This window comes from Eurypyga helias, unplaced genomic scaffold (genome assembly GCF_000690775.1).
Source record: "Eurypyga helias isolate BGI_N326 unplaced genomic scaffold, ASM69077v1 scaffold20794, whole genome shotgun sequence".
In the NCBI taxonomy this organism is placed as follows: Eukaryota; Metazoa; Chordata; class Aves; order Eurypygiformes; family Eurypygidae; genus Eurypyga; species Eurypyga helias.
Genome location: NW_010245981.1, coordinates 163,620 through 183,568, shown reverse-complemented (window position 1 = coordinate 183,568; position 19,949 = coordinate 163,620). Strand labels below are relative to the sequence as shown.

Below are 19,949 nucleotides of genomic sequence, written 5' to 3'. Positions count from 1 at the left end.
CTCCGGCCTCCCCGCGGGGCTGGCTTGCTCGGCCTGTGGTAGTAGCGCCGTTTCTCCGCCCTATGGGAGCGGGACTGGGCCTCCCGACCGGCCTCCACTCGCTCCCAGCAGCGTTCCTGTGCCCGGGGAAGCCGTGTCTCCGGGGAGCGCTGGCGCAGAGGGGTTGTGGGGCTGAGCTGCTGCTTAGAAGGAGACATTTCCAGTGGGATGCAGGAGCTTGGGAGAAGAGGTGACACTTCAGGTAGAGGCACGAGCAAATACCTGAGACTAGTGTGATGACCCAGTGACCTTCAGCTTGTGAATATGTTCTTTGTCGGTGCAAGTAGAAGAATATTAAATAAAAAGAACATCTCTCAGGTGTAAGAGAGGTCACTACTTTGCTCAAAATAAAGCTTATTACATTTTTCAGTCTCTGTGTTGGGTTAGCTGAGCAGGGCTCAGTAAGATGTTGTCTTCAGCTCTATGGGCCAAATGGGTATTTCTTTCCACCTTCAAGTCCAGGATCTGTGTTGTGCACAACAGAAACTGTAACTCTTCCAAGAGACTGTGAAAAAGTTTGTTAATGTCTACCCAACAACAAACAGATGAAAATGCAAACAAAAGCCTGTTTTATTATCTCCCTTGGGAAAAGAGGGCGCATCGTGTGTCCTTCAGGAAGTCCGTGAAGTTTCAGAGCGGAGTTCTGTCAGCGCACTTCCCGCTTCAAGCTTTCACCACTGAGAAACTGTGCAGTGGGTTCCGTCTTCTCAGTCTTGTATTTTGTAAACAGCTTCTCAGCCTAAATACTGCTGGAGTGGCTGAGCTGAAATGGCAGCGCTAACTACTGTATGGGAATTCCCTCCGTTTAGCTGTATGGCTGCGTAGCGTGTGTGTGCAGGAGGTCTGAACAAGCTGCTTTTTGGGGATGCTGCATTCTGCTGAGGAAACCAAAATATATTAATTTTGTTATGTTTTCTTTCAGGCAAGAATTCATATCAGCCCAAAGCAGAATTTGGAGTATGGTTGGCTGGCTTATATGTTGGGAGACAGAAGTACAAAAAAGTTCTCTGAATATAGCAAAGTCTTTACAGTGGAGGGAAACTTATCTTCTGGGAAGGGCAAGCTTGCACAACAAATAGCAGAAAAGCTAGGTACATCTTACTTTCCCTATTTCTGTAATAGTTAGTAGACTTTAACAGTGTGTTTGTGATTCTTGTGTTCAGAAAGTTCACCAAGCCAGCAATTCTTGACTAGCAAATTACTAGTTAAGCAGTGCTGCAGTTAATGTGGAGGGCTTATGGGTAAGGGGAGAATAAAATGTTGCTGAGGGGTGAGATGAGGACGGGACACTTGTCATATCTGCAGGATACTTGTGTAAGCATGATGTGTTGTGAATGAAGCTTCAGTTCTGATGAAGTCACTTTGCTCACTGAGCTCCACTTTTGAGAGGTAGGATTTTCTGCATGGGGGTACCCAGAGCATCAAGGTGATGAGAGGATTGATGGCAAAAAGATTCAGCTTACGACGATAGCTCAGCTCTCACTGGGGTGGTGAAGGGTGGCAATGCTTCAGATTAGGGTTTGTCTGCCCTCTGATGTGATGGACCAAAGGATTTTGTGCTGTTTTCAAGAGCTGTTTAATGGAGAGTTATATATTTAAATGAGCTGAATAGATGTTTACTGTAAATGATCCAAACTTACTATTTTGATTGGTGTTCTGTTGTGGGTTTCTTTTTTGCCAGGGATGAAATATTTCCCAGAAGCAGACATCCATTACCTAGACAGAATCACAGCAGATGGAACGCTGCTGCCTGAGAAATTTAACGGCTTCTGTAACCTAGAGAGGTTTTACAATGATCCGAAATGCCCGGATGGACATTCGTATCGACTGCAGGCTTGGCTGTTCGGTAACCGCGTGTTACAGTATGCTGATGCGCTGGAGCATCTGCTGAGCACAGGTTAGATTTCACAGCCCACAGATATCCTTTCTAGATCAACATATGAGTGTAAATTGTGAGTAAGCTGTTCTGAAGTGCTTTGCTAGCATCTGCCTTTTGAAATGATAATTTACTGGTTGCTTGTGCTTTAATAGATGTTTTCCAAAAAAGCTGAAAAGATGTGAATGCCAGGAAGTCTCAGACACAAATATAAGTGAACTCCTTAAATACATTAGCATTTAGCTACCATGGTGATAGGCACAGCAGGGGAATATATGGGTGAGACAGGCGTGTCCGGCACGCATCTGGTACGTTTGTGCAAGCCAAAACCTTGCTCTTGTGTTTTATTGTAAATGCCTGAGCAAAGCATTCAGAAAATGGACTGTAAGAGCAGTACTGTCTTTAATTTTAAGTGCCAGCAGTCTCTTTGAGCCTTGTTGACTGGAACTTGCTTTCAATTGCAGGCCAAGGCGTGGTGATGGAGCGCTCTCCCTACAGCGACTTTGTGTTTCTGGATGCAATGTTTAAAGAAGGCTATATCCACAAACGATGTAAGTTACTTGCACGCAAAAGGAAGTTGTTTTGCCATAATCTGTCAGAAGTGTGGTGGTTTACCTTTTAAAAAGGAAACACAGAAAGCCTGCTTGGAAGGTGGACTCCTGTGATTGTTCAGAGTTGTTCCTAGAGCGCTTGGCATCTTGCTGTTCTGTGCATTAAGAACCAACCTCAGTCCATGAGACTTCCCAGTCTTTCTTCAAGACTTTGGTTCTGCCTATATGTTAAAGAACATATACTGTGTTTATTGCCTATGCCCTGTCAGCCAGAGACTCCTGTAATTCCTGGAAATGTGAGTGAGCATGCTGAAGGTTCTTCAGGCAGGCCTTGATCTTGCAGCATTAGGTGGGAAGTACATAATGGGTCAGCAGGGTTCGGCCTATTTGCCTTAAATGGCCAGATCCCTTTTGAATCTTGCTCTTGTACTCAAGAAGGAAGGTCCAGGAAGCTACAGGCCAGTCAACGTTCGCTTGAGCTGTGGGAAGGTGACGGAGTAAATCCTCCTGGGAGCCATTTCCAAACATATGAAGATGTGAAGGTGATTCGTAATAGTTGTCGTAGTTTTATGTAAAGGAAATCACGCTTAAGCACCTGATAGTCAGCTCCTCAAAGAAAGCTATCTCAGTGGAGAGCAATGGATATTGTTTCTCTTAAGCAAGGCTTTCAGTGCCTCAGCAGATCTGCAGGTGATGCGAAATTGGGAGGGGAGTGGTTGACACACCACAGGGTTTTGGTGCTATTCAGAGGAATCTGGACCAGCTGGAGGAGAGGTTGGATGGTAATCTCATGAAGTGCCACTGAAGGGAATGCCAAGTCCTGCACCTGGGAAGGAATAACTGCAGGCATTTCTGTATGCTGGGAGCCAACTGCCTCAAAAGTAGGTTTGCAGAGGAGGAGCTGGGGGTGCTGATGGGCACCAGGTGGGATGTGAACCAGCAGTGTGCCTTTGCAGCAAATGATGCCACCAGCACCCCAAGTGCTGCATGAAGTAGAGTGTTTTCAACAGGTGAAGGGAGGTGGTCACCAAATCTGGTGTACTATGCCCAGTTCTGGGCTGTCAGCTGAAGAGAGATGTGAACTTGCTGGAGTGAGTCTAAGAAGGGGCTGCAAAGGTCACTGAAAGCTAGAGCATCCAGTGTGTGAGGAGAGGCTGAGAGATGGGTGGGGTGTTTTTTTTTGGCCTGGAGAAGAGGAGCCTCAGGCGATGTGTATAAATAACCTGATGGTATTTATGTGTACAAATACTTGATGGGGAGGAGTATTGGATGCTACCAGCCTTTTTTCAGTGGCGCCCAGTGAGAGGACAAAAGGCAAAGGGCACAAATTGAAATAAAAAGTTCAATTTATAAGAAAAAACCCTTTTCTACTGTGAAGGTAGTGAAACCCTGGAGCAGATTGCCTGGGGAGGCTGTGGGATCTCTGTCCTGGAGACGGTGAGAACACTGTGGGACGCTGTCCTAGCTGACCCCACTCTGAGCAGCGTGCTTGAACCAGCTGAACTGTAGATGTTCAACAATTCTGTGGTTCAGGGTCATGGGCACTGAGCTCCTGAGCATTGTTACTGTGTTGGTGCCTTGTGGGCAGGCTCGTGGAGACTCCATCCCTTGGCTAGGAATGGAGCAGTTGTGACGTGTGTAGGAGACCAGCTACAGCCAAAATATGCAAATTTAGAGCTGCAGAAATGTTTGAAAGCCTGGAGAAAACAGCTGTAAAGCCCAGTCATCAGCTGCCCCCTTAGTAAATTGCTATCGAAATTCTTGTTTCTGCCACTTGTAGCAAATCTGTCATTTTGGCTACTCCTGAGATGAAGGTAATTGTTTCCCTGGCTGCCTTGTTTCTGCTGTCTTGTTTGATTTGGGTTAGACTTAGGAGGTGTGTATTTGTTTTTTAACACCCACTGTAAATTGCCACTTCTTGCTGAATGATTTTGAGAGCTGGTTATAACGAACTGTCTTACTGCTCTGCGTTGGTGAGGCAAACAAAGCCCAGCAACCCACAGTTTATATTTAATACAAACTTCCAACTACAAATAAGGGATCGTATTGAAATCCTTAAAACAGCAAATGTCTTGATTAGAGGGGCTGCTTACTGTGCTGCCAGGCACGGTAGGATTTCGTATTTTCTCAAGTGGTTTGAATTTGAAAGCCTGACGCTGGATTTCTGGCTAAGCTGGTGAGTCTTACTGAGGAAAGCTTGCTCTTGAGCTGGTTTAAATGGAGCCTGTGCTATTCCTGGCATTAAATGTTGAATAGATGCTTCCCCTGAACCTGTGAAGCTTCCTAATTGCCAGCTCAGAAATGCTTTAGGTGATTGATGTGGCAGAACCACCCAATTGCACAGAGCTGATCAGCTCTTACCAGCTGTATTTCTTTGTGTGGGAAGGTGAGGTCCTCCAGCCCTGTCTTCCGAAGTGGGGTCTTGTGTTTTTGAGGAGGAGGTGTGCTGTTGCTTGCGTTGAGCACAGAGCTGTTGAGTAACAGTGGTGCAGAGCATGTCTCCAGTATGGTGAGGAGGGACACTGCTGGGATGGCAACCTCTTAAAATACATGCTTCACCCTGGCATGACGTTGTGTATGGATTGGAGGACAGGGCAAATGCCTTCCTGATGGTGGGAAATAGACTTTTTGCAAAGTCTTCTTGACATTGCCACCTTTGCCATGCTGTCGGTGGGGCCATTCATTTTGTGTATGAGTCTGTGGCAGAAGGCAGCCCTGGCCAGTGGTTACCTCAGCTGACCACCTTTGATGTAACTCATATGTTAGCTTGTTGTACCTCAGTGCTTGTATCTTCTTAGTTTAATTGTGTTTTGCTTTGTTTCTGGAAGAGTTTATTCTAAAAATGTCCTGAATCCTATTTGAGGGAAATCCTACCCTGAACTTGCTATATCAGCCAAGAAGAGGAGACTACAAATACAAAATTGGGGATGTGATTTATTTGCAAATAGAATGTGTTTAGCAAATGCAGGAAAAAACACTGGAGATGGTTGTAGGTTCATTAACTGACAGGTTTTAATTCTGATGCTGTTCCTATTGCATGTGTCCTCACTTGGAACGCGTGTGTGTCTTCAGCTGGGTTACCTTTAGCTCTCCGTTGTGCTTGGTTTTGGTTTTATACAGGTCTTGATCACTACAAAGAGATCAAAGAGATCAGCATTTGTGAATTCCTGCCGCCTCACTTGGTCATTTATGTAGACGTACCTGTCCCAGAGGTGCAGAAGAGGATTCAGGAGAAGGGCGAGGTAATTTTATTTCTTGCCTCTATTACTGCATGTTAGTGCTTGTTTCAATAGTGTCCTTATGCGCAGGTTCTGGGGAGTTTGCTGCAGAATTCTGCTTCTGAAAAGCTTCTCATCCTCTCAGGCATAAGAACTGTGTGTTGGTGATGACTCTGTGCATATTCTGGTATGCTTGCTTTTACAAAAAATACAGCAAACATCAACCTTTTTGACTGCATCGATATACTGTCATTTCTGTAATGAGAAACTGTAAAAATCACCTGCCCTTAAAAAACAGCCTTTGTAAGTGCTGCTTCAGGAGTTGTGTCCAGGTGATAGGCTTCTTGCAGCATGCTCTGGGATTATCTCTGCTCCTGAGTGGCAGAAGCCCCAGCTAGCTCTTGCCATCTCCACCTTCCCTAGTTGACTCAGAGCTCTGATGTTAGCAATCACTTTTGATCAGCAAATTCAAACTGAAACCAAGAAAATTACTGCTTGATGCTTTTAAGTCAACACAGCAAACCCACCAATTTTAAACTGAAAACTGATTCTGTGTAGCTATTCCAAAATCCAGGGTGCTTTCCGGCGCACCACATATAAAGTAGATAAGAAATACAGCTGCTTCATGTCACCAGTCCTACTTCAGTCTAGTCTGAGCTCGTGACACGTGCCTCTTACCTGTGGTGGATCTGTGACAGTTGTAGGAGATTCTCACTTGCACTCAAACCCCTTTGAGGGTGGCAGTTTCCCTCTGAGATGTCTTGGATGGAGACTGCTGGTAAAATTTACTTCTGTAGCATTCTTTTAAATTACCTTTTGTTACATCAGCATGTTGGATTACTGGGTTACTGAAATAGTCTTGGATCAGAAAAGTTCTAGGATTCTTTTGTATAATGACTGATTTAAATAACATTTTTGGTGCGTCTTTTTCCCCGTTCTGTGGTATTTGGACATGTGCTTGTGACTCTTCTCAGATGTGTCATGAGGATTAAATGATGTTTATCTTATACCTTGTTTAAAGGCGAAGGGAAATTGTAGTGAAGTATTTAATTGCAGAAAGCTATTTAACTGCAGAAGGCCTGGTAGATTCAAAGAACACTTTGATTTATTACTGAAATTCTCAGGTCTGTTAGATGCTTGGCGATGCCTGCTTCTCTCGAAGCACATGCACCTATGTTAGCGCATGAGGGTGAGCTAGTAGCATTTCGGTTTGCGGCTTCCTGCTCACTTAAGAGGGAGACGGCTGATTGCCGGAGGGAAGCGACTTCAAAGCCATGAATGGAAGGCTGCCCTTGCTGCTCCGTGATCTGTGTGGCCTGAGCTGCTTAGTCTGCTGGTCCAGTGACTGCCCTTCTGCCCTCCGGCAGTTTAGGCCATGACTGAACGTGCCTCTGCGCTGTAATGAATGAGATACTTTTGTATAGGAAAAACATAGCTTTTTTGTTTTTAGTGACTTCAGTGACAGAATTAGAAGCGTAATGTATCGTGGGAACCTGTTGCCCTTGTCAGCATAAAGGTCGGTGGCAACTTTGAGACCCACTGGCAGGAATTGCTGGTGTAACTTCCTTGGAACAGTGGCACTGCTGAACGCTAGCTCTTGTTTGGGGATGGTGTTTTGGGGGAATTCTGCCTTCTCAATGACTGGAGTGTTTGGTATTCAGTGTGCTGCTGTTGTGGGACACTGGAAAAAGAACAGGCCTCCAGTGAGCCCAAGAAGCATGGACACAGATCCTTCCGCTATAATGGGCATCTTGGATGGACGTTTCAAGCAGGAAATGTTATTTAATGTTAGCGTTGAACTCGAAGAATGTGTGGTAGATCAGAGGAATCCCTGGCATTTTGCAAATAGAGCATTTAAATTCTTTGTGTGGAAGATGAACTGCTTAATAGCAGGCATGATAGCTGGGAAGTTTCCAAGCAAGATTTTTGGAGTCAGTGGTTGGAGTGGATGGTTGCCCATGGACTTGTCTGAAGCTGTGGAAACGGATGTGTGTTGGCCCTCTTGTTGGAAAGGCAGACTTGGACAGTCTTCCTCTGTTTTCTGTATGGTTATATATCGCTTCCTTGAATGGGCAGGTCACCAGGATTGATTGGTCCTCAGCAAGGTGATCTTTTGAGGTTGTTGATTGTTGTTGGTTGTTCTTTTGGTTTATGGAGACTCGGGGAAAATGAAACAATTCTAACAAACAAAGAAGTTGTAAGGAAGTTTTTTCACTTTTACATTCTTCTGCTGAATCTGCCTTTCCCTTTCTTTCTAGATTCACTAGCAGATCAGGAGAATCTTAATTATATGGCTAGTCATTAAAACCACAGACAGGCTAGTACAGGGCAGAGCAGTGGTTAATGCAGACTGACTTACTCCTTGGGGTACCCTAGATAGTTAATACCATGTAAGAAATTCTAAACACTCCCAATGTCTTAATTCTTGAAACTTTCATTAACGTGTATGTGCTTCACTTGGATGTTTGACTGCTAATACAGGAGTGAGCTCTTGGCAGATGGCGTTGCAGCGCCTTCTGCTTAGCTTGGAATTTGTGCTGGTATGAAAAGAAAGCTCAATTTCACAACTTTGTTTTCTGTTTGTTTTTAGCCCTATGAGAAAAAGGTGTCTCCTTCGTATCTCCAGAACATTGAGGATGCTTATAAGAAAACCTTCTTACCAGAGATCAGGTTAGCAAACCAAAATGATTTCTCTTTTAAGTCTTTGAGTAAAAAACATATGCAAATCCTAAAATCTCTACCAATATAAGCAAATAAAATCATGCCATCTGAGAAATCCTCCTTGTGCTGTGTGGTAAATAACTATGTCCTAATGGTGGGGTATTGCAGCTGTGGCAGGACAACAATGCATACTTGCGTGTAGTTAACCTCTGGCATCCCAGAAGCCTGATGCTGGCATTAGAATATTGGAAGATTAAAAATGAAGTCTTTTAAAGTGTGAGCTTTATAAAGCAGTGGGTGTTTTTCACTCTTAACAGATTCAGAGTGGGTGAAGTGTGGCACACTAGTAAATTCATTGGATTTGATTAATTGACCTACCTGATATATTGCAAAGCTAATGAGCTCTGATCTGCAGTATGTTTTATCATCTTGCTGTCATGGGGCATTGCAGTGTGACAGTCATGGAATCAGATACAAGAAAGCATAAACTCTTTCATAGTTCAGCACTTCAGGAGCAAAGCCAAAAATCTGTTCTGTTCGCTCTGCAAAAACAATCTTTGTCTCCCTTCCTGACAGTATTTTATATGTGGTTGGTGTCAACATCCTTTGCTTCTCTTTCTGTTAGACCGCAGCAGGGGTTGGGGTGCTTCCTTGGCGTGATGTCCAAACTTCCATAGCTATAGCTGTGTGTTTCTGTGACCTGAGGAGTGTGGTGCAAGATAAGCTTTTCTCAGGCCTTTTGGGAGAGTTTGGAATTTTTTTCTTCTTAGGAACTCCGTTCAGTTGTCATAGCTTTGGCTAGTTTCTTTATAGTGTTATGGAAGAAGAGAGGCTTTCAGGTAACGGACTGTTCCCTTTTCTAGTATTGTTTCCTCATCTCAGGAGCGAAATGCCTGCCACATTTATAAAGGATTTGGTGGACTTGTTGGTGCTGGTAAATAAAGACTAAACTGCTACCTGCTCTGAGAAACTAAAGGTGCTGTTCTCTGGGCTCACCTGGCTTTCTTTAGCTGGGAAGCAAAATGTGTGCATTGTGAACTTGAGACTTAGTTTGCTAGCTATCTCAGTCTTTATAAAAGAGCGCTCTCAAAAACAAAACCATCCTAAAAATCAAAAGACGTGAATACAGGCAGTCTTTGGTTTCTCATAAATGGCTTTCTGGAAGGGAAACTCTTGCAGTTCACTGAGCCAGGCCTACTCTACATGGAAATGATCTGTAATCATGCAGGGTTTGGTGTGAGCACGAAGCTGAGTTATGTTTAAGTCGAGTAGATCTTCGGGTGTATTGTAGCTTGTTTCCCCTTGCTTTCTTGCTCCATTGCCCAGGGTGAATCAGCGTCATGGCACTGTCAGCAACTGAACCGAAGAAATTTGTATTGAGCTTGTCGTTCATACAGGGCAGAAGTCGTTGGTGTGATGTATGGTCAGCTGACTCCCAGTGTGTTCCCCACAGCTTAGCGGCCAGCACACAGCGCTCAGATGGGAATGATGGAGAAGGGAGGGTGGGAAGCCTTGGGACTGTCATCCCCCTGAGGGCAGAACTGTTTAGAATTTACTGGTGAGAAGAAAAATGCTGCTGCTTCTTTGGATCAAATGGAGGCCCGGTAATGTACCGCGGTGTTTAGTGAGGCTGAATCCTAGGCTTGGTCCTGCTGTGATTTCAACTCGTTCCCCTTTGTCTGCACGTGGTCAGTACGCTTGGTGAGCAAACACCCCCTGGTTGGCATCCTCATCGGAGGATGGGCTTACAAGAGCTTGTCACATCGATCTTTGTGCTCGAGTCTGAAGAAGGATGGCTCTGTCCCCTTGATGTGGGGGAGTTGTGAATGTGTGAAACCAGTTTTGCACATCTCTAGACCTCACTGGTGGCTTGTGTACTGGATAAATACACAGAAGCTTCAGCTGTTTGTTTGCTGGCTTGCAGAGCGATGCAGTGAGCTATATTTGTGCCTGGCTGTTAGTCTCTAGGCAGACTAAGAAGCATTTGGTTCCATAACTCTTGAGGATGACCAAAATCTGGTTCAAACAGACTAAAAAGAGTTGTTATAGACTGTTGAACAAACTTCTGCCTACATGTCCAAGCTTGTTTGCTCATTCTCTTGCTTTTCTTGAAATGGAGTAGGATAACAGTCTAGTTTGTTACTTAGCAAAATTCATGTTACCTTGTTCCATTTCATTGGAGCAACTTCATGCTGCTTGAACTGGTGTGTTTTATAGTGAGTATTTGGCTTTCTGAAAACGGGTGCTTCCTTTCTAGACTGATGTGTTTATGAATGTCTTTTAATATTCCTTTTAATTTGTGAGCCCGGTGCTGTGGCAAGCACTACCTTGTGATTTTTGAACAGACAGCTTTTGGGTTTTGTTTGATTCTTCTTTTCCTAGACCAAAGCCCTGAGATTGCTAATGTTCGCTTTCATATCTATTACTGCTTCCACTGAGCAGCTGTTTTCTCTTATTGAAAGTCCTAATAATCTGCGGAGTATCAAGCGATTTGCTCTGCATTGTTAATGCAATTGCCAGTATAAGACGCTGGTGCAGTCTGGCCTCTTCCTTTGGTTGCTGACAGTTGATGCTGAAGATGTGAGTGCCGTGCTAACTGTCACAGAAGCTCCCTTTTAAAAGGAGGCCGTTTAGTTTCTTTTGTGACTGAAGAGTCCTGGGAGGTTTGCTTTGTTCTCAAGTTGAGAACAAACTCTTCAAGTAGCCCCCCTACTAGGAGCAGCAGTGGGATGGCTGATTGCAAGAGTTTAGGAGTTAGTAGGAATAAAAGGTATTTTATAAATGAACTTTTTTACCAGAGCTAGTGTTAATGCAGGCCAGGAACTAGTTTGGACTGCTGCAGTTGTAAGTTGATAGTGTGAACGCTTATAGCAACTTAGATTGCCAGCCTTAATCCTGGTTTAACCTGGGAGTGCTTCTACTAAGCAAAAAGTCTGCCTGGTGTTCTCCGAGCTCTCCAGCTTTGCTATCTGTCTGACATACTGTGTGCATTGGGCATCTGTTTAATTTTCTCAGCTTTTTGGTGGCTAAAGGAAAGGCCTTCCAGGGCAGCTGGAGCATGTTTAGGAGCGACTGTTACTGGGGGTGGCTGTGCGTATGTAGTAGTGAAATGGGTTCATGGAGGAGTGGCTGTCATGGCCCTGCTCTGTAAGCGGCTTTTCTGTGAAAGCAATCTTGTGACCAGGAAGCTATTGCCAGTTTTGAATGGGTTTATACTTACAGATCCCACTGCCTGCATTGTACTGGTTCAGTTAGGTCAGCCTTAGTACATAATGATGGATGAATGTGTTCTTCTCTTAAGCATTACCCGTGGGTATTAATGGACTTGTAAAAAGGAAGGTCTGTGAAGTTTTGGGTTAGACTGGTTGAAAATTTCACTTGGCTTCAAATAGATTGGGCAGTTGTAATTGGGGCAAATATCCACAGTAGAGAAATGGCAAGTCAGGTTTCTTTTTTAACTGAAACTTTGTAGATAGCACAGGCCATCTGCCCTTGCAAAACCATTTTCCACCAGGAAAGAAGCAACTTCCAGGTCTAATGGGAATTCTATCGCAAGAATTCTAAGCGTTCTGAAAAACTGTAATATTCTGGTTCTGTGTACCTTTTAACTGTGGGCTTTGTTTTGGAGGAGGGGGTAAGAGGATGGGTTGAGCAGTTCTGTTAGAGGACTACAGTTTTCTTTCCTCTTTGCAGCGAGACCAGTGAAGTTCTGCATTATGTGGGAACTGAGGCAGAAGATGTGGACAAGGTAAGGGTGTGTTGTGTATATTGACTTTTTGTCTAAACTTCCAAGACTGAAGTGTAAAGAGAACATGTTGTCCTAGATAATAAACTTATTAAACTATTGAATGCATTTTGTGTTGCTATGGCAGGGATCTGGGCTGGCTCTGCACTAGAATATTTAGATGAGTGTCATTTTGTCAAAGTATAAACTCTCACCCCCATCCCTTTTACCAAGATACCAGGCTGTCTGCAAGCAAACCCACATGATTATCACTAATAACTTAGTGTCTTTTGTCTGATGTAACTTCTGCCAGGTGTTTCCAGGTTTGGTTTGTTTTTCCAAGCAAATCCCTTGAGGGAGATGGAAACAGCATTCCCTGAGTCCCTGCCGGGCTGTGTTTGGCTGCTGTCAACATCCCTTTTTGGCTGGTGAGATGGGCAAGGCTCTGCATAGCTCAGTTTGGGAACTAATGGCATTGGTAAATCTCAGCACTCGGCTGAGACTCTGTCTACCAGTGTAAGGTATATCTCTGTTGGCTTTTGCTGTTGTGTAGCTTCTTGTGATCCAGGTTGGTGCACAGGTGTAAAATGGCTGTTGTTTTCTGAAAGCTAGCCATTATTTGGTTATAGCAAACAGCTGCTTAACCAGAGCTGTCAGAAGCTTTGTAACCCTGGGTTATTAATCTGTATGAGCTAGCATGTGGTATCTAAACTTCAATTTTCCTTCTCCAAATGGTGTTGCCATTTGACATTAGCCCTGGACCAAGCCAGATAAAATGCCATCTCATGGCTCGAAATAAGCCATCTCTTATGTGACAGGATTAAGATGAGATGACTGCTTCCTCCTTCTCCACTGTGGTGTTTTTTGGAGTAGGTGTAATAGCCGTTTGCAGGTACTAGTGGGGTAACAAGTCCTTTTCTTCCTCGTTGTTAACTTTTGCTGTAGCTGCTGCCCCCTGCTGGGAAGAGCAACAAGCTTTTTATGTTTTCGGATAGGTTTGTAGTGGGACTGCTTCAGTTCTAGGGATGAAAGCTACACAAATCCCTCAAAGCTCCCTTGACTTCTGTAGTTGCAGTAAGGATCTCAGCTGCACTAAAAGTATCTTTTCAGATATGTCTTGCTGATTTTAAAATTTTCATCCTCTGTGTTTCTTGTTTGAAAGATCCGATAATTTTTCTAGAGTCCTCTTAATGCTGCCCTCTGTTAGAGCGGAAAAGAAATACCAGGGTGGTTCTATTGCTTTTTGATTTAGGAAATGGGTCTGGGCCTTTACAGCACAGTATGTGATTAATTCCTAAATCAGCTGGGGAGTGGCAGGGTGATCACTTTGAGGTGGAAAGCTTACTAGTTTGGCGAAGGGGAGAAGTTAGGGAGAGAGAGCTTAACGGGCTTTTCCAAATCGGATGGAAAAGGAAAACACTTGCTTCAGTGTATGAGCATCTGTCCCCAACCCTGCACTACATGTGACATGTGGCAGGCCCCTCGCTGCAGAGGTTTGCATGTAGCTTCATGAGGGCACTTCCATTGTGACACGGGAAAGCCTGGCTAAGACTCTGAGGTTTAACCTCGGCTAGCAGTAAAGTTAAAAAAAAAAAAAGGCAACAACTCTAAGAAAAGCATATTTTAATATTTCTAAGTGTTGCAGGAGGCAGCCCACTACTGCTGTGCTCGCTGGCTCATGGACTGGGTTTGACTGGGATCAGGTTAACTTTCTGTGCAAGAGCCCACGTGGTCAAAATAAAGCAGTTTGTTTCCTCCCTGCATTATCTTGGTAATAAAAACCCATTGCTAGAAATTTGATTTTAATCCTGTAAATCAGGGTTTGAAGTCAGTCTAAAGCTGTTACTGCTGAAGGGCAGAGCCTGCCAGGCTCGGCAGCCTTGTGTTGTCAGTATGCACTGATGTAGTTCTTAATTAGGCTGGGCGAGTCTGGACTGGAGGAAGGATTACTGTTCTGAAGTCCAAGTGCGAGATGGTACCACGTTTTCATTGTGAGATGTTCGCTACAGAGACGGGTGCTCTTTCCCCTTCAGAGAATAAAGTGGTTTTTTTTTCTCCCTTCTGTTCAGATTCAGTTTACCTTTGGAATGAAACAGTTGAATTTGGAAAGAAGTGTTGGCAGGAGGGGTTTATTTTGGCTTGTAGGGTGCTTGTTTATGCAGGTATATCCTGTGGATAGGTAGCGATGTTTACCTGTTAGCCAGCTTCCATCTACAGATTATTTGTGATGTGATTTGGGAGCTTAATTTTTATGACCTTGTTTGTCTGATTTTTGATTTACTCATGGCAGACATGCACAACTTCAAAAGCAGAAGTAATTTCTAAGTTGTGGTATTTTTCTAAAAAAGATTAGTCTGGGTTTCATGTTGTAATTAACACTGGTTGTAGTGGCTGAAGGAGGGAAGTGCTGAAGTGAGCTTCAAACTGCTTTGACATGAGGATAAAACTGGGAATAAAAAGTTATCTACAGTTGTTAATTTTTTTAACATCAGGGCTTTAAAAAAAAAAAGGGGGGGCGTGTGCAGAACGGAAATAAAAATTGTTTCAGTTCCTCTGTGCTTGTAGATGTTGTTTTGTATTTATGGACCACTTTTATTCAGTGTCACCAGCCTGCCTAAGCTGATGAAGGTGGGAGGCTGCTGACAGGACCAGCTTGGCCATGCCCTTTGCCGGTGCAGCAGCGAAACGCTCCGGAGGGAATTTTTCGGGTGTAGGTGCCATGTGTGGGCTGACCTCCTTCCTGCAACCTGTGGGCTGGATGCTGTGGGGTTGTAGCCTGTGTTGCTCCTTGTGTCCATCTCTTGCTTAAAGAAACAAGCTGTGAGGAGGGAGATTAGGGAGAAGTCAGCTGGCAAAGCAGCTGGGTTTGGGGTTTTTGGCCCCATAAATTATATGAATGAGAACAGTGTTACCTTCTGCTCCCTCCTGCTCCCGCAGTCCCTTCAGCAACAGTGCTCGCCGGGTCAGTGTGAAACGAGCTTTAACATGGGAAGCAGTTCAGATTGGCCTAGTTGTGAAGATTATGGAAAGGTCTCATTACTGAAACTGTTTTTTTCCAAATCCTGCCAGGCTCTGCACTATATCAACACCAGCTCTCTCCTGGACATTATTACATGTTGGACTGCAAGCAGGTTTAAATCATTCATTTGCTGCTAACTCCCAGAGGCTGCCAGGGCATCCCTTATAAATTAAGGAGCTGTTCTTCTGGCCTGCTCAGTAGGGCTGACACCATTGTTACTGAGCTGCTGGGGGAGATACCTTCTGATACGCTAATAAGAGTGTGCAAAACTAATTTGGATACAGATTTCTTTTTTTCCCCGCACCATGCTCTGAGCCCTATTGTTAGCAACTCTATTATTAGTCCTGTCATCAGCTGTAGTGGTGAGTTTCCAAAGCTTTTCTGGGGAGTAGAAAAGTAATTTTGCGTAGCTAATGGGAAGTACAGTGGAGGTTCAGCTTTCAAATAATGAAAATAATGGATATTTGAACTAACTTAGCATACAACTTTCTTCCTGTTAACATCATTGAAGGCTTATGTTCAGGAGTTACGTTACAGCAGTTTGGTAGGCAATTCTGTAAAGTTCTGAGTGTCTGTGGTGCTGTTTTCTGTAGTGTTTTTTGAGGACTGAAATAGGTAAATTTGTCATCAGCTTTTTTCTTTATGTGAAATGTAGGTTTCCTGTGCCTTCAGCTGCGGTATCTGGCTTGCCAACTTTGCCTCTAAGACACAAAAAAACAGTTAAAGAGCATCTAAACTTGCTTAAAGTTTTAAATATGCTTTGGTGTCATGTCAGCCGTATTTTTTTTTCATTCTTTATCAGCAAAATTAATCTTTAAGAAATAGAAATGCCGCAAGGAAAGTGATCACACAGTCGTGTCTCTAAGCCACTACCATAAAACCATAATACCGTTAGAGTGGACCTTTATAGATGAAACTGCTTTGTAATAGCACTTTGCTATTGCCTTTTAAGTGGTAATAGATGGGACTTGGTGTTTGCTGTGATTGCAGGGAATAATTAGAATGAATTTAATGTACTGTAAAAAACCCAAGCATTTTTCATTTATTATTTTATCACTCACTTTGTTACTGGCATCTGCTTACTTGTTGTCAATGGACAGACATGTGTCATCAAGATTTTGGTCCTGACCTCATAGCTTTATCCTTTCCTTCTGGAAAAGACCTCTGAAAAGTGATGTTTGGAGCTGTAACAATCCACTTCTTCCCAAGTTGCTTCCAAGTACTGTCTCCACCCTGGCGTGTATCCATCTGACACCAGTGCAGGTTTCCTTCACATCTGGTTAATCGTGCATGATAACCTCAGGCTCGTGTTAAGCAATTACCCATTGGACCAGCAAAGATCTGTTTTCTGGTGGAGCCAGGCTGAAAGTGAAGCTCAGATATCGGGATTGATAAGTTTAGGGATGCTGATTTGATGCGCTGGTGTTACTTGTTTGAATGGTTCCAGGTGCTGAGCTGAGTTTCACCTTTCCTTTCTGCTCGGGGTGCATGCGTGCATGGGTAGGTCCTGGTGACCCGTGAAGTTCTGAGCCTTTGGACTTCTGTCAGTACAGCTACTTCAAGTGTGTTTGAGTTTTCCAGCCTGACACACTCCTGGGTTTGTGATGTGACCCAAACATAGCAACATCAAGAGGCAATTGCCACAATTGCTCCTCAACCTGTCTCAGTTAGAATGCCACTGAGCCTTTTTGAAGGGGAAAAAAAATACCAACAACCCAAACCAGGTTTCCTATGTCGCATGATAGTTTTTGTTTGCCACAAAAGGAGGTTAAATTTCAACTTAACTTCTGTTTCCTCCTCATTGTACCTTAGTGGTGTAGTTGTGCTGCCTTTGCTTCCTTTCAGCCCCACTGGAAGGTTGAGGAAGAGTGTATTGGATCAGGTAGGAATTTAGAAATAAGGCACCTTTTGCCTCATTTACTGCCTGCCAGCCTCTGATGATGGCACCGAAGCTGAAAGCACCAGAACTTTATAGATGACCCCTGTGTGTCTGCCCAGTGCTCATGGCAGTGCCACGACCTTCAGAAGTAAGACTGGGAGGTGATACGTTAGCTCTGAACACTTGGATTGTTAATACAAGCTCAGCAGCGGAGCCTTTTTACTGTGTGTGACTTGATTTTTATTATTTCATTGATTCTGGAGGTGTATTCATTGATTTTTTGGTGTTCTGATCAGACCACCTCTTAGTGTGATTTGTATCTTCTGATTCCAGGTAATCGAAGACATTGAGTACCTGAAGTTTGACAAGGGGCCATGGCTGGAGCAGGATGATGTTTCTTTCCATCATCTGAGACTTTAGTAAGTATGATGCCTTCCCATAACTGAACAGTACTTAGCATCAGATCTCAGGGAAAATGGTTAAAGCCTTGAGATTTTAAAAGTATGTTTATATTTCCACTCTGACTTGGGTTTGTTTTGTCAGAAATCATCAGTGCTAGCAGGCTTTTGTGAAATTGCTGCTTGGCACTGTAATACGGTCTGGCATTTTGCTGCTGCTAATTGATTAGACGAGAGACTTTGAATACATCCCATTCCATTAATAAAGCACAGGAACTCTCTAAGCATTTCCTAAATGCTGTGACCTGTAGCCCTCAGGAAGGTGTTTTTTCTGAGCACTTCTGTTCCTGGGTGATCGCAGAAAAGCGTTTCATTTTAAAGGAGAGCATTTATGCACTTGGTGTGGTGGTTTCCCTGCTGCCCTGGCAGCATGACATTCGTCAACAAAGCTGGTTGACACAGCAACCTCGTAGCAAGTTTTGTATGTGGTGCTGCTCAGATTGGCTGTGTTTAGAGTGGTTTTTTCTAAAACCAGACTAATTTCTTTAAGCTGTGTGCTTTTAAATATCTTTCCAGCAGTCAAGAAGCTGCTGGGACAGAGTATAGCTTGGGGAAATGGAAACAAGCAAATTTGGGTGGCTGCTCAGGAAGTCCTTTTTACCTTCTTTGCCCTTACTCCCAGTAAATAACCTGAAGTAGAAGCTTTAATTCTAATTCATGGGATGAAGTCTTGCAGTTCTGCTCTTCGTTCTCCATAGTAACAAGGGGCATTGTAAAGTACAGCGGTTTAAGGGTGGCTTTCTGTTGCTGTTAAAGATCCTCGCCTGTCTAGGTGTGAAGAGATCCACCTCAGACAGTGGAAAGTGCTTTGCTGGAATAGAATCAAATTTTATGAGAATGATTCTTTGCAAGTACTCCATGACTATCTGTGGAGTGCTACTGGTGGGGTTGCATATGTCCCCAGAGCAATGCTGATAAGAGAGACAGCCCTCCAATCCCCCAAATACATTGCACCGAACCATTGACATACATGTCAAGAAGTGAGATCTACACTTTTATTCACGTGTTACAGATGAAGCATCTGGAGTGACACTCTGAAGTCATGTTGGTGAAGATGATGTTCTCTGGGTGACTCTATAAACAATATATCTACGCTGTTAATAGAGAGGACCTTGCATTGAAGTGAGACAGGCTTCCCAGTTTGCTAGAACTTCATCTTAGACTGAACGTGCAGGTAGCAAGTGCAGTATAGTTACTACCTTTTTAGAAGAAAATTTAAAAATTATCTAATTTCCATATTAATTTCTGGTTATCTCACAGGTTAATGGAAACATGGGGATTTTTAGAATTGAGTACCTGTCAATGAATTTCTGTCTTTGTGACAGGCATTGGAGAGCAGTAAGTTAAACTTTTTTGCAGGCTTCTGATATTGTTTACATTCTACTTTTCTGTGCTGTTACTTCAAATGCCTCCTAATATTAATGTTCCTTTTCGATGGCCCTTCTATTAAGGGATGAAGATAGACGCAGAAGACAAGCATTGGGTGACATCTAAGAGAAACAAGCTTGGGTGCACTTTTGAGTATCTAAGAAGAGATTTCTTCATGTAGTAATTACGAGGCTAGTGTCTGGTGACTTAGACCCGGCAAAACCACCACCATCTGGTATCCTCTGAAAGAAAATACAGCTGGGTTGCCTGCTTTCCCATAGCTTTACTCTAGTACAGGTATTAAGGAAAGGATTATTACGTAAAGTGTAGGAAGGATTTAAAGGAAGGCATACAATTCAAGAGCGGTGTCGTAAGCTGTTGTAGTTTATACCCTTCTACAGCCACAAAGTATAATTTTTATACGTTAAGGACTCAATTTTTCGTTGAACCCTGGTGGAGTGTAAGAAGGTCTATTGTACAAGGCTCTTGTCAGTGTAGATAATAGGAAATTATTTCTTTTATTGGCAGCTTGTGGCTGTTTTAAGGTCTTAGAGTACAACAAACTGCTAACTTAAATGTTCTTATGGTTTGAGTTTGTTTTTTTTCCCCTTGCCTTCAGAACAGCACTGTCCAGATAGCGCTTGTATTAGAGCATCTGATGAATGTGCTCGGTGTTTGCTTGGAGTCTTCATTTGGTGCTGGGGGATCAGGGCATTGTTCGAATGTGTAACAACAAACCCTGTGCCAATTTTCTGCCTGTTCTTTGCTCAGTTGAATGAGGGAATGTGTTGGGCAGCCTGGGAGGAGCACCTGTAACTTCCTATAGAAACGTGTAGAGTTTAGACATCATCTTTTCTCATGTTCTGGAAGTGCAGAACAGGTGGGAGTCTCCCATCACAGCTTGCACAAACTTCACTCATGAAAACATGCCGGGACAGGGGCCAAACACGTAAGGACAGAACAAACTCTGCAGGGAGCATGCTGCCTTCTTCCGTGCTGGAAATGCATCCTGCAGCATCAAATGCCAGACTCTAGTGCCAGTTTATGAAAGTTAAAGCTGATGCTTTCCTTCCCCGCCCCCAGCCCAAGTAGAGAAGAGCTTGCAGATTTGCAGTTGTCCCGTGCCTACAGTAACTTTTCCTGCCGGAAGGAGTGG

At 43.7% G+C, this 19,949-nt stretch overlaps 1 protein-coding gene across 1 annotated transcript in view; it reads left to right on the top strand.

Moving 5' to 3' along the window:
• The first annotated feature begins 967 nt into the window (after positions 1-967).
• The window catches only part of NDUFA10 (NADH dehydrogenase (ubiquinone) 1 alpha subcomplex, 10, 42kDa), a 38,108-nt gene continuing 19,126 nt past the window's right edge, over positions 968-19,949 (top strand). The window contains exons 1-7 of the mRNA XM_010150253.1: positions 968-1,130; positions 1,721-1,936; positions 2,380-2,466; positions 5,587-5,708; positions 8,275-8,354; positions 12,039-12,093; positions 17,301-17,386. Coding sequence (XP_010148555.1) covers positions 1,016-1,130; positions 1,721-1,936; positions 2,380-2,466; positions 5,587-5,708; positions 8,275-8,354; positions 12,039-12,093; positions 17,301-17,386 — 761 coding nt within the window. The 5' untranslated portion in view covers positions 968-1,015. The remainder of the gene's footprint in view (positions 1,131-1,720; positions 1,937-2,379; positions 2,467-5,586; positions 5,709-8,274; positions 8,355-12,038; positions 12,094-17,300; positions 17,387-19,949) is intronic.